At 45.7% G+C, this 14,832-nt stretch overlaps 1 protein-coding gene across 1 annotated transcript in view; it reads right to left on the reverse strand.

Annotated features, from left to right (window-relative positions):
- The window catches only part of ITGAE (integrin subunit alpha E), a 771,961-nt gene that overhangs the window by 4,597 nt on the left and 752,532 nt on the right, over positions 1–14,832 (reverse strand). Inside the window, exon 31 of the mRNA XM_086955032.1 lies at positions 5,230–5,340. Within this exon, the coding sequence (XP_086811158.1) occupies positions 5,230–5,340 (111 nt within the window). The remainder of the gene's footprint in view (positions 1–5,229; positions 5,341–14,832) is intronic.

Raw genomic sequence — 14,832 nt, forward strand, 5'->3', positions numbered from 1 at the left:
CTAAGCGTTTTGATGGTAAGCTGTGATTTTATACCATAATGTCCAATGGCTTAACTGATCTCTGTGACAGCCTGTGCCATGTCAGGGGATGAGAATTTGACCAATGTTGATTTTGTTTGCTGCTCCGCTCTAGGCTTGAAGAATTCTATGGATATGAGGTCTGTGGACCGCATGGCATTCAAGTTGTCTTTCTAGTTCTAAATCCTTGACTATTGACGGGCTCCCCTGTATTTGTCGGTTCTTGCAGTGGACCTAATAAGTCCCATGCTTTGTGGTCTACTATGGGTTCAAGGCCACACATGTAAAACTTGGTGTCACCTACTGGTATCCCCTCTTCCATCATGAGCAATTTTCCTAGTACCACACCCATTTCAAACATGTTGGGAGCTTTTAGTTGAATCATTTTGGGTTTTACCCACTGGGCAGTTAGATCCAGCTCTTGAGTTGTTATAGAAGCCGCACTAGTTTCACAGGGGGTAGCTTCTCCACCCTGTGAAGGACTTGGGTGTTTGTCATATGACAGTTGACAGGGGTGTGATCGATATTCCTGACAAATGCTTATTGAATCACTGCTCAATGACTTTTTGTACTGGAAGCATGGTTCTAGAGTGGCTACCTAGGCATATGTAAGCCTGAGACACTTGGGCCCTGCAGTTTTTCCATCCTGGGGGAGTAAAGCAACTGATCCTTTGTCCCAAGCACGATCCGGCTGTGTTGTGCTCTTATGATGATCATGGGTGGCTGCTTCTGTTGGCCCTACCGGGTCTCCTTGAGATGATATAGGGGCATATTACCAACAACTAGCGATAATTATCGCTATGTTGGCTTAGCGGCAATATTTTGTACCGGTGAGCTGCGGTGATTTTTATCGCAGATAAACCTTGGTATTACCAAGGTTTATCGCAAATGCGATAAAAATCGGCCGCAATGCATGAATATCGCTGAAAAGTCAGCGATATTCATGCATTACCGAGCTAATGCTCTTAGCCATGTTATCCACCTCCCATTGGATAACATGGCTAAGAACTGCTCAGGGCAGGTGTTAGCTTTTGGAGATATTCCCGCTTAGCGCGAATATCTCCAAAAGTTGGTAATAGGAGATAGCGATGTTAGCGACTGTTTCCAGTCGCTAACATCTTGGCACGCCCACTTTGCATGTCATTAGTGGTAAATATCACTGACATGCAAAGTGGGGCCCAAGATGGTCGCTATCTCCTACTAGCTGTCGCTAACTGGTGTTAGCGACAGCTAGGTAATAGGGAGATCATTTTATCTCCGCTTTCTTGGCTTTTAAAGCCAAAAAAGCGGAGATAAACCCCCTTGATAATATGCCCCAGAGTTTTCATTTCAGCCATCACGGTATTTAGGACCTCCGGGAGAGCACTCAGTTTTTCCACAATGAGAGAAACAGGGCCTGATTGACGGTCCTTATGGTGTTGATTGGGAGCCACCTCAAATCTTACAGAGCATGCGTAGGACGTGAGAGCAGGCGGACAATACTGCGTTTACCTGTTTCTGGATAGCTGATGACAAAGTTCCAGGCGTGGTCTGTTGGGGCAGGGGAAGGGCTGAGTTCAGCAGGCCACCAAGTATCATCCCATGGCGAGGTTTTGTTCCCAAAGATGAGGACTTAAGTCTTGTCTGTGTTAAGCTTGAGACAGTTCTCCTTCATCCAGTCGGTGATGTGCATCATACATCTATGAAAGTTGGCTCTGGTGGTGAACGAGTCTTCAGACGGTGAGAGGGTAGGCTTAGTATCGTTAGCATATGTTATGTTATGTTATCAGAAGTTTGTAAAGCGCATGGTCACCAAAGGTTTCATGGCGTTAAAGTTGAGTGATTGCGTAGCAAACCGGGCGTTAGTAGGCTTGAGTGAACAGCCAGGTTTTTAAGGCCTTTCTAAAGCACAGTAAATTGTCACAGCTTCTGATTGACAATGGAAGAGAGTTCCAGCATTTGGGGGCTAAGTATGAGACCCTACTGCCTCCCTGTCTCTTAAGTTTAATGGCTGGGGTGGACAGTAGGTGTAAGTGGGAGGAGCGTAGGTTACGACTGGGAGCATACTTTATGACCATGTCATTGATGAACCTAGGGCTCTTGCAGTGAAGCGCCTTGAACGCCAGGCAGTTAACCTTAAATGCAGCCCGATGCACCACCTGTAACCAATGGAGTTTTTGCAAGCAAGGTCTGTCTGACTGCCATCTCGGCTGTTTGTAAATTAGTCTGGCTGCTTGATTCTGGACTATCTGAAGACGGTTGAGCAAGCAAAGTGGCAGTCCTATGTAAAGAGCATAAGAAAAGTCAAGGCGGGATAAGACCAGTGCTAGCACCGCCTGAACCAGGGCTGCATGAGTCAGCAGATGGGGGATCTTTCTGATTTTTCGCAGTTTGAAGAGACTAGTAGATACGACCGAATCCACTTGGCCTCTGAGAGAGAGATCAGCATTATAATGACTCCCAAACTTTTCACAAAGGGCGAAGGGGTGGGGGAAGGACCGAATTCCCTTGGCCAGAAATGAGGGCCCCATCTGCTCTCACTTTTCCCAGGCAAAACAAGTTCTGTCTTGCCTGGGTTGAGCTTTAGATGATTACGATCTATCCAGCGTTGGATATACAGCATTGTAGTTTTAAATTCCATGGCACAGTTAGAGGAATCCAAAGAAAAAATCAGCTGGAGATCGTCAGCGTAATTAAAGACGGTGACCTTCCTGTTCTTTAATGAATGCATCAATGGCCTAAGGTAAAGGTTAAACAATAAAGGGGAAAGGGAGGAACCCTGTGGTACTCCACATGAGATGGACACTTTGGGGGCCGTGAAGGTACCAAGGCGAACTGCCTGGGTTCTACCTGTCAAAAAGGACTTGATCCAGTTGTAAGCAAGGCCATGTATACCTGCTTGTTCGACAAACGGGTGAGCAGGTGTTTGGGATTTGTTTTCCTGTGTCAGTGGGAGTTGGGGTTTGAAGTTCTCATAGATGGCTGAGAACTTGTCATGGAAGAAGTCCGCCAGGGTGTCACACAGTCTTGGATGGTGAAGAGCTCTTTGCTGTGTTTTGTACTAGCTTCTAGACAGTCTGCTAGAGTATTTTTATTTGTTTCTCTCACAAGACGGAAGTCCTGGTTGAGTGGTGTTTTGAAGGTGGTATGATCTCCGGTCTTTTGGCTAGTGCACCACTACCGTTAAAGTTATTGGCAGTTGTGTTTGGAGGATTTCAGCTCTGCGGTGAACAAGCTGGCTCTTCTGGTCAGTACTTTGGATTTTCCTGGCTTGGCAGGGTTAATTATGTTGGCATATTATGTGATCCACTGGGAGAAGTTCTTCCCAGCCTGTTCTGGTTCAGATGGTGTGATTTGGAGGTGGGAATCAAGAACGTTTTTCCACTGGTCTTCTGATATCCTTTTCCAGTTGCTGGGTGTTGAGCTAGGCGGTGTGGTGCCAGTGTTGGTACATCCTGAGATGGTGAAGTGGACACTTTAGTGGTCAATCCAGGAGAGTTGTGAGGCGTGGCTGTACTCGTGGGTCCTACGATGTGGCTGAGATTGACAACGAGTTGATGGAAGCTGATGTTGCTCATCCTTTTCAGAAGGTCGATTGTGTTGGTGTCATCGGGGTCATTGAGGTGGAAGTTGAGACCTCCTCGGAAGATGTAATGCTTGGAGTCGATGGCCATCGGGACAATATGGTCAGGGATGGCATTGCAGGATCTTGTGCATGTGATTGTGGTGGTGTTTATGGGAGGGTTCCTCTGATGGTGCTTTTTCAATCTATGTGAAGTTGGAAATTGAGAAGCTATATTATCAGGTTTGTGTCATCTGGGAATGTTGTGCAGCGGATGGTGTCCTTGTAGATGATGGCAATTCCACCTTCATGTTTGTTGATTTGGTCCTTGGTGTGCTAACTTGTAGCCTTCAGGTGTGGTGATAGTGATATCGGGCAAGGAGGTGGGGTTCAGCCAGGTCTCTGTGAGAAAGTTGATGTCCAGGGTGAGGGATGAGATAGTATCCAAGATCTCCATGGCATGTTTGCAGAGCGATTGTTCGTTGAGTAGAATGCACTGGAGTTGTGCTGTGGCAGTCATGGCCAGTATGAAAAGAAGGAGAAAGCAATTGAAAACGAGGAAAAAGCAAGGAGAAAGCACTCATAAAATGGGGAACAAATAAGGGGAAGACAGGAGCAAGAGCAATGCAGCAGCACCGGAAGAGCTGGGCCTGGGTACTGGTGATTTGGTGGTGTTTTACATTTTTAAATAGTTTTTTGCTTTTAAAGTTAGGCTCCAGTAAATCCTAGGTGAGCTAAACAGAAGCATTAAAAGTACACTTTCTCCTCTTCTAGCATCAGCACTTTCCTGAAGTCCACCATTGGGTTTGACAATGGTTTCTGACGCCACTTCACACCTATGCACCTGGCTTTGCTGGGATACATAACTTATGTACCATGGTATCTACGGGTAGGGTGGCTCGCCATTCTCTGTCTGCAACGGGGTTTATTCAGGGTCCACTGGGAAGGGTCCTTAATCTTTAAAACTCTAACAGAGACTTACACATAGAGTTGTACGGAGCCCGGGGTCGTGTTCCCACCCTGCATGCGTCCTCCATGGGTTCCCTATCTACTCACCTTGGGTGGTTCCTTGAGTTTCCAGTGATTCTACGTCATCTCAACATTGTCCTGACTCAAGTCGTGGTTCTTATACCACTTTCTTAGTATATGGTTTGGACACCCTCCTCCGGCCCACTATGTATTAGTGGTATTTACTGTGATTTCTTTGCTGAAGTATTGTGTGTTTTGCACCTATCTCCATGTAGGAGATACTATAACGTACTAGATAGGGTTATATAATAAATACATATTTTTATAAATACTTTCTGTGGTTCTTTTTTATTTAATCTATACTATAATATTGCATTCTGGTAAAACACGCTACTTCACACTCCTTCAAGACTAAGCCTGAAGGCTGCTGTCTCCACAGCTACCACTTGGATAGCTTTCCAAGGTTGTCTGAGACCTCCTAAATCACCATAAGGGTTGTCTGGACTTGTGCATGGTGCCCACTTACATTAGTGGACAGCATATAACAGGCCGGCTTCTCACAAGTGTGTTGTCATCCTATGATTCAGAACTCTTTTCTACTAAAACTGATAGCTGGCTGAAGTGAAACTCTACATTGATGTATTAAAAAACTAATAACAGAGCAGAAAACTGGATACTGCCATTAACACACAAACACTCACCTTCCACATGATGATGACAATCAGGGCCAGCAGCAGCAGGCCACCAGCTGTGCTACCTATGATTAGTGGCAGGGTGATAAATACACGGTCTTTCAACAGGATCACTGTGATCTACAAAGATAGAAGTTTCTTTTATTCATAGAAAATATAAAATGACATAAATATAGTTAAAAAAATCTTCAATTGTTAACTAGGCCTGGGCGGTGAACTCCGCTCCATTGGTGGAGTTTGCCTAGTTTTCCGCGCTCCGCAGAGCATGAGGAGTTCGCAGAGCGGAGCGTTTTTCCTCTCTCACGCTCTCCAACCTCAAGTTGGCAAGCTATGAAAATCCATCTCCTGGTGAGATTTCTCAACGTGAGCGGTCTTGCAACCGCTCGCATTGAGAAACTTTCCGTTTGCGTTGAAATCTACTTAAGTGGCAGAAAAGAAGCAGTGCCGTCTTGCACTGCGCATGGTACCTTTCACACTTATTTTGCAGCGCGGGACAAATATCTAGTACTGAAAATCAATGTGAACGGCGTAACCAAGCGCTTGCGGATGTTCGCATAGCACAGCTGAGTTTTTTGGTCACTTTGCTGATTTCCGAATAGCAAAACTTCATGAACACCGCCCAAGCCTATTATTAACTTAGTGGCCACACTGAGGTACTCTGGCAATTGATACAGAATTGTGCCATTCTAGTATGCAAATTGTGATTCCTTAAATGCAATGTAAGAAGCACATAAAAAGTGTAATTTGGCCTTATAGAACCGCAAATTACCACCAACTTCTAGTTGGTGGTAATATGCGATTTCTTTGAAAAATGCACTTTTTCGCATTTTTCAAAGTGCCATGTGGCTCACTAACATGCCCTTTGGGCATGTATGTGCGCCACATGTGCACACATGCACATTTCAGGGGTGCAACAAAGTGTCCTTTTGACACCCTGGCACCCTTGAAACTGCATTCTCAATTTGCGATTCTCTAATTGAGAATCACAAATTGAGAATGTCTTCCCATTCATTCCAATGGGCCTTGAGGCCCATTGGAATGAAAGGGGAGATATTCCTTAATTGCAAATCGCAATTTGCGATTTGTAAATAAGGAATATGTAGGATTTGCAAAATTATTTTCAAGTCCTACATACATAGCGTTTTGCGAATCTCAAAAAGCGATTCACAAAAAATCGCTATTTGAGAATCGCAAAAGAACATTGTGATACATATGGCCCCAAATTTGAGTTACTTATTTAACTTTAAATACTTATACTTATGACACACAGAATATAGTGTGTCAAGTCAAATTAACTAAATGTATGAATTATTCACATTTGTCGCTAGAGAATGTCACCCCTTTTAATATCTCCTACTAAGACACCTCTCTGCCCAGAGCTCCACTGGGTCCATACTTGCTGCCTTAACAATGGCTTTTTTATGTTTTGTTACATGGATTTGTAGAGTGTGATGTATCATCCAAAAGCCATCCAAGCACTGGAGTAGGTGTGTAGTGTAGGAAAAGGCCCTTTTTTATGGTCAACCTACATTTCCCCCCAGTACTTCTGGTTATGACTCTGAAAGTGCCTGCTTCCCAGACCCAATGGTTCTCTTCCTAAAAATGATGCAAGTAAATTTGTAACCCCAATTGGCAAGGACGTTAACTCCTTTATAAGTCCCTGGTAAGTGGTACTAAGGTTATCCAGAGAATGGGTGTTAAAGGGGTCACCAGGGCCTGGAGCTCTGTTTGTGCCACCCTGCTTGACCCAAGTAAACAGATAACAGCAGGCCTGCCACTGCAGACAGCAGGAACAGTGCAAACTGCTCCAATTCGAATTCACCCTCACCATAAGTGGCAAGGCTAAAGCAAATATCTTTGATACGACTTGATTCCCATGTCCAGTTTGATGTGACATACACACAGGTGGCTATCTTATAAGATACCCACCTGGTGGCCCCAGCCTTTCCAGTGCCCCGGCTGACCTAGACAGCAATATGCCCCCCTGCCAGGAGATGTGAACACTCCCAGGTATCAGAAAGAAAGGCCTGTCTGGGAAGGAGGTGAAACCTCCCTCCCTTACAGAATGGCTAGTGAAGTGATCTAATGAGCATACACCATCTCTGATATGCAATCAGGCTGCCTCCCAAAAGAGGAAACAGCCCTCACCCTACCTCCAGGTACATTAGCACCCGAGCAGCCAGAAAATTAGATAGGAGGTGTACACCCTCAGAAAGCTAGCCACAACCCTAGGGTTTGCTACCTAGTATGTACAGCAAAAGAAGATTTCTGCCATGTTTAAAAGTGGCAGAATAAAGGGTTCTGGGAAGCAAAGTTTGCACCCTCACACCCCAGGACGTGGTCATCTCAGGGGCGAATTAGCCACAGCGACCCGTAGCCCATTGGCTACTTGCACCCACATCCCTAACACCCCGAAATATACCCCACCCTTAGCACCAGAACCTCACCCCTAGCACCAGAACCTCAGATCTGATTCAATTTGTAACAAAGGACAAAGTCAAAACCTAAGTCTGTACTCCAGGACCTGCTCAAAACAAAGGTGCGATACTCCGCACCTGTGGCAACCACCCTGCAACAGCATGACTGTGACTACCGCATGGCCAAAGACTGGTTCCCCCAGACAAAGGGACCCCTTTGAGAGCCAAAGTTAACTCCAGACCTCCCTTGGGCTAACTGCATGAGTCTCCTGCAATCCCCAGGTAAAGCACGCTCCAGTAACAAAAGAATTGCTGTCCATCAGGCCCTCCGAAGGATCATTCAATGTAGATGGCTCGGTAGATTGTGGGAAGTGTAGTCTTGACCACCAGAAAGTTTCAGGTGGCTACAGTTTTCTCCCAGAACTCTGCATGCCTTAATATCTTCATGCTGACCTTACTGGTGCTAAGACTTGTTGGTGGCCAGTCAGGCTACCTCCATCTTTGCTCGATGCTGTAACTCAAGGGAACTCCATAGCACCTTCGACCAACCACCTCCGTTGCCTCGTTGTTTACTTTTTGCATCTATTTCCTCACCAACACTGTGTAAGTGGTAAAACCAGCTTGCTCTTGCACATCAGCACCAAGGACAGCCAGGCCAACTCTGTATCCGGGCCTCTCATGCCAGGTAAAATTAAGCGGACTGCCATTGGTTGGTCCTAGTAACTGCATCACCTTAACATCCAGTGGGTTCCACGCAACTCAACCTGCAAGTGACTGAATGTTACTAGTGCTTTTTACCATTGACCACAAAGTTCATGTTCTGCAATATATTCAATTGCAGTGATTTAATTTTCCTTCTAAAATCCATAACTCAGTTTATACTCATCCGATTATGTTCATTTTGGTGTCTTAATTTATAGAAAAATCTGCCTTGTTTTTATAAGTTAGGTTCAGATTTCATTTGAATCGTGTCAATTAATTGTCATCCAGGTTGGTACTCTAAAATGCTTAACACATTCCTCTAGTAAAGCCTGACTGCTGTGTGCCACTCTATCAATCGTGAGCTAGGGATTTATTAGTGTGAATACAAAGAACCTATTTTAGGGGCATTGTGAGAGTATTACATAGTGAAGTTTAACCAGCCTCACTGTATAATATTCCAGGTTCCTACATGCAGGTCACCTGCTGGGGTTAGTTGAAGAGCCAGGTCTACAGCCACTTGTGGCTTTCAAGAAGCAAGGAGGAGCCCTTGATGTGTGGAGGGAGGTTGTTTGATGTTTTGGATGCAGTGTAGGAGAATGCTAGGCCACATGTTCTGCTTTTGCGGATACATGGGGTGTGTGCAAGGGAGAGAGAGGCCGAGCATAGGAGTCTGGGGGAATGGTAGAAATGTAGGCAGCAATTGGGGTATGCTGGTCCTATGTGGCGCTGTGCTTTGTAAACATGAGTGGAGCATCTGTTCAAAGGCAGCCAGTGGAGTTCTCAGAAATGTGGGCTAATTTGTGTGCGACATTAGAGGCCCAGGATGAGTTTTGCTGTTGCTCTCTGGATGGTCTGAAGTCAGTGGAAGAGGTGGTTGGAGATTCCAGCATAGAGTGCGTTGCCGTGTCTAAACTTTACATGGCCAGGGCTTGAGTGACGGTACGCCTGGTGTTCATGGGGCTCCATTCGAAGATTTTTCTGAAAAGGCGTAGTATGTGGAAGCAGGGTAATCTGTCTGATTTGACCTGTGAGGCCATGTTGAGTTTGTCGTCTACGATGATTCCCAGGTTTCTTGTGTGGTTAGAGGGTATAGGTGTTGGTCCAAGCTCTGATGGTCACCAGGTGGAGTCCCATGGGGCATTCTTGTTCCCAAAAATCATCCCTTCCCTCTTTTCCAAGTAGTTGAGTTCCAGGCAGTTGGTTTTTATCCATTCTTCTACGCAGATCATGCGTTTAGTGAAGTTGGATCTGGTCGTGGATGACTTGGACATTGAGAGGATGAGGTAGGTGTCATTGGCATAGAAAAAAATAGAGATGCCATGAAATCTGATTGCATTGGTGAGTGCTGTGATGTAAATCTTGAATAGGGTAGGGCTGAGAGATGTCCTTAAGGGATTGTGAAATTCACATCCTTGGGATCTGATGTCTAGGGTGGAAATCGTTGGATGCAGTAGTGCTGATGCACTTTCAGATGCAAGACTAAGGTATGACTCAACCTGTATTAGCCAGCATTTCAGACGTGACCGTGATTATCTCTCCTAATCTTTCAGTGACATGTGAATAATCGGCAACCAGCTCTACCAGCCTATCTGAACCACATTTTCAACATGATTGACCCTTGGGCACTTCCCCACCCCTGCTGGTATTTTACAGGTTTCCCTGCCATGTGATGACTCTTCCTCAGTTCTGCCAGCCTGTCAAAAATGATGTTGACATGTGATAGACCCCGGTAAAAGGCTGCTCAGCTTTCAGAGACGGTCCTGACAGGTGACTGCGGTATTGCGAAGTTTTCTCAAGGCACCTTCAGTCAGGCTTTCAGCCAGCAGTCTATTTCCTCTTGCGACTTCTTCTTTTTTTTTTTTAAACAGATTTTATTGTTGAAACACACATAGTTATGCATAGCTCTGTCATCCAGAGTCTACTGCCACCATCAATTAAGCTGCATCATCCTCCACAGTGTGTAATAAGAACATGAGAACTTCCCCAATCGGAATATCAGAAACAGTAGGATTAATCACCATCCCCCTCCCCCCAAGAGTCCCACCCCCCCTTGCGTAGCTGCCTGTCTGACCGAACCATGTTACAGTAAAACAAAGAGAAAAAAAACCATTAGCCATGTGTACCGTGCACCAACAGTGTAATATCAGAGTCCCATGCATCAGAGAGTTGGGAGGATGGCCACCTCACACGGCGGGTCCAGGTCCAGCCCCCGGTATTCTGCCCACCTCTTCCAGATTTTACAGTGCTTTCCAGGACACCCCCTGGCCACAAACACAGGCTGCTCCAGACCCATACAATAGTCCATTCCATTCCTCCAAGCGGCAAGTGACGGGGCCCGAGGCGCCTTCCATTCTCTAGCTATATCACGCTTCGCCAGCGTGAGACCCAGCAATAATAGGTGGCGCTTGTAGCGGTTGCCCCCGACTCCAGTCATGACATGCAATGGAGCTAACTTGGGGTCCCTCTGAATCTCCCAGGCCAGAGCCTCCACCAGACAACGATGTACCCCATCCCAGAACCTTTGCAGCGCTGTGCATTCCCAAACCGTGTGCAGCAGGGTACCCGACTCTGACCCACAGCGGAGACACTTGGGAGACGCTATCATGCCTGCCTTCCACAGACGGTGCCAGGTATAGTATGTGCGGTGCAGATAGCGGAACTGAATCAGGCACAGGCGCACGGATATTGCTGCTCCCCTTGGGCTTTCCAGGGCCTCCACCCAATCCTCCTCGTCTAACTCTCCAACATCCCGCTCCCACGCAGTCCTCAGGCCCAGCAGGTCTGATGAGCAGTGACGCACCAGCGTCTGGTATATGCGCCACAATTTCTTGTCCGGCTGCTCCCTCATAAAGATTTTGGTTTCCAGAGGGCTAAATTCGGGAAGATTTCTCCTGCATATTTGTAAATGATTTGAGAGCGCACCCTGACACAACATCACCGAGAGTAGAGATACCTATTGCATCCCATCCCTGAAAGCCCCTCAGCGCAAGCAGCTGGGGTAGCCGACCATTTCGCCAGAGTGTGGTTTCCTGGGTAAGCACGTTCCACCACCCCATCCTACGCAATGCCTGCCTCCAAACGCGGAAAATCACTTGCGTGGCCGCGGGGAGAGATCTCCGGAGTGACGCCGAGTACAGCAGCGCATGTAGGGATGAAGAGCCCATCAGCGCTCTCTCAACCGCATAGGCCGGGTCACCCCTGTCCCCATACCACCAGTCGTTCAACACCAAGAGGTGAGATGCTTGGTAGTACGTCCTCTTGCGACTTCTAATTTTGCTGTTTTACTTCATAACTATGAGCGCCCACTTTTTAGCAAGTGAACTGCTGTTTGCCTATAAGCCATAATTGTCTGTGAGTTTAACATTTCCATGGGTCCATTAGGCAGATGAGTGACTGATTGTTTCCCAAGAACCAAAGACATTCCAGAGGAAGGTTCGGGTGAGACAGTCATCCAATAAAGCAGAAGTCGTGTTAGCAAAACAGGTCATACAAATGTTGGCTTGGCAAACACAAGGACTATTAAAAGTATACACACATGGCAGCTCCGAACATGGCGTTCCCTGATTTAGATCCATGGAGAGATGTGATTCCTTATGAACACATTAAAAAATAAACAGAGAGATAAAGGTCCGAACCAGGTCAATGACAGCTGGCTATCAAAATCAGGTATGCAGATGTTCTACCAGTTCAAAGGAACACTGACTAGGAAACTGATTCACTTGCCATTTTTGTGAAGTAGTGAGGTCACAGCATTACACCTCAATAAACGTTCCTCACGACTGTGACTGGGGGATGAGATATAAAGTGAACGCGGGAGTAGAGGTTGTAATGACGTTTTATAGATTAACATATTATAATCGACCAATGTTGTTCTAGCCCTCTTTAAAAAAAAAAAAAATCAAATGTGCCCACTTGTCATTTTGATCCAGCATAAAAGAAAACAAGCACTGGCGTTGCCAATAGGTCTCGCAGTAGGAAAGTTGGAGCTATTGGTTTTGTAAATGACAAAGCCTTTTATGTTTTTTAAATGAAAACAAAAATAAAAGGCATTGTTATTTGCAATTGTAATAGCTCCAACTTTCCTACTGCGAGACCTATTGGCAACGCCAGTGCTTGTCTACTTTGAGCCATGTTCAAGAGTGAGAAACCCAGAAAGTGTCATCTGCACTGCCAGTGGAAACATTGGGCAGTTTCCTAAATCTTTATTGCCTGAGTACCTACACTGTGAGGTGTAGTCTTCTTTTCATTCTAAAGTGCCAACACCAATGTTTACACCTCACTGCCCCAAACACCACCTTTATATATATTCACAAAGTATCTGCATGCATAATGAGGGTGGAGGGTTCAAGTCCCATGCCGGGCACGGCCAGCCGCTGATGTTCAAGGAAGAAAAGCAGAATAAAGCTTGAAAGCTTGAAAACAGCTTGAAACAGTGTCGCCTGTCGTGAACTGAGGGCTGTAACTCACTGTGTAATGCACTATGTAAAGGCGACCACATGGTCGGAGGGAAGCCGGATGGGGGCGGGAGAGCCTGTTGGGGCGGGGGGGCGGGAATGCGAGCGATGGGGGAGGCTTCTAATAACAAGCACTGGCGTTGCCAATAGGTTTCGCATTTGGAAAGTTGGAGCTATTGGTTTTGTAAATGACATTTTATATTTATATATCGTTATTGGCATTGTCAATAACAATATATAAATATAAAATGTCATTTACAAAACCAATAGATCCAACTTTCCAAATGGGAAACCTATTGGCAACGCCAGTGCTTGTTTTTTTTCCACTGGTTTGTCTTTTCAGCGGAGCTTTTGTCAAAAATGTGACTTTGAAGACCTCAGGTGCTATTTCGTATTTTATTTTTGTCAGCTGTTTCTCTAGGAAACATTTTATATTTGTACAGATGTTTTAAACTGAGAAAATGTATTTCATTATGTTCGTTGGTGGGGAGATAGTTCAGCGGGTTCTGCTCTCGCTGCGGATAACCAACTCCGTGTCAGTTTTACACATTGGAATTGAAGCTGGTCCAACTCATTTCCCCTTCTATTGGCATTGTAAATGACAAAGCTATTAATTTTGCTGGTTTCAAAACCAACACATAAATAAAATATTTGTCATTTACAATACCAATAGCTGAAACTTTCCTAAAAAAAACCCTAAACTACCTAATCAGGCCCATATGTAGATCTGGGGACGTGTTTCACGTGAATTTGTAGAAATAAAATGTTTTGCTTAAAAATGCCTGGAAGCAATTTTAACCATTTAATCCTAAAAACTATAAAACCCTAGCAGGCAGGAAACTACAAGTCCTGGCATTCACTGCTTAGCAGTTGGAATGTTTTCATGGTTTTGTTTGTAAAAGCCATGCTGGCCGCAACTGTGTAATAATAAAATACACGCTTGCTCTAAATTTCAGGGTATAACTTTAAGGAGGGCGGCTCGGTGAGAGCTGGATGCTAGTCTCCCTGGCAGTGGCGTTGCTGTCCTCTGTGTGGGGGAATGCTTTTCCATACAGTTCAACAAGAAGCTTTTACAGCCCGACATGAAAGGGCACCGACGTGACGACGAACAAAAGCCTCCACCCACCTCCTCCTTGCTGGGGGCAGGCCGAGCCAAGCAAACTTCACACAAAGCTGCTGCAGCTGAAGTGAGTCACCGAGACACGATGCAAATGCAGAGTAAAACAGTCTTAGGTTTTTTGACACTCATCCATTGACAATACAACTGATTTCCTGTAAAGGGTGATTCACATGAGGGACAGATGCGCGTGAGTCTCAGCGTTTAAAATGTGGTTTGATTGAGGGGCGCAGAGACACGACAATGTTAAATAGAAAACAGAAACAAGGGAAGCCGGATGGGGGCGGGAGAGCCTGGTGGGGGGGGCGGGAATGCGCGCGAGGGGGGAAGATGTGTTGGGAGGATTCCATTCTCATTCAGTAGGTTGAACGTGAGCAGACACTGGAAGTTTTACAGATATGTTGCACCCAGTAAAACTTTTCGTCCTGCAAGGTGGAAATTCGACAACCTGTGGAATCAGTGCAGGGTGTTTTTTCACAACCCGTTAAATCACAATTTTGCCCAGCTCTTAATGAGACCCAATGGCTCCAGATTGGGTGAACAGTATCAGTGCCCCTGTAGAGTGCTTAACTTGTATAAAAAATAAAAAGAAAGAGAAAGAGAGAAGTGCTAGGACTCTCGCCGTGAGCCCATTGCAGCTTGCACCACACAGTGACCCTGCTATGCTGCCTGTGATAGTAACAGCACAACTACTATCCCACTCTTAAGTGTGATCCTTCTGACTATTCCAGGCCCCCGAAGCTACAAGAATGGCTTGGGCAGCAGGTAATAGTCATTTTTATTGTATATTAAATTAACAATTAACTGCTCTTGTGGTCCTCTCTAAATTAGGCAGACAGCCGTACCTTGTCGCAAACGTCTCACGCGCCGGTGTTGACTAGTGCGGTGTAGAGCACCAGACACTATCGGCTCAAATTTAGCA

The sequence above is a fragment of the Lissotriton vulgaris genome, chromosome 2_1, assembly GCF_964263255.1.
Source record: "Lissotriton vulgaris chromosome 2_1, aLisVul1.2, whole genome shotgun sequence".
Lineage (NCBI taxonomy): Eukaryota > Metazoa > Chordata > Amphibia > Caudata > Salamandridae > Lissotriton > Lissotriton vulgaris.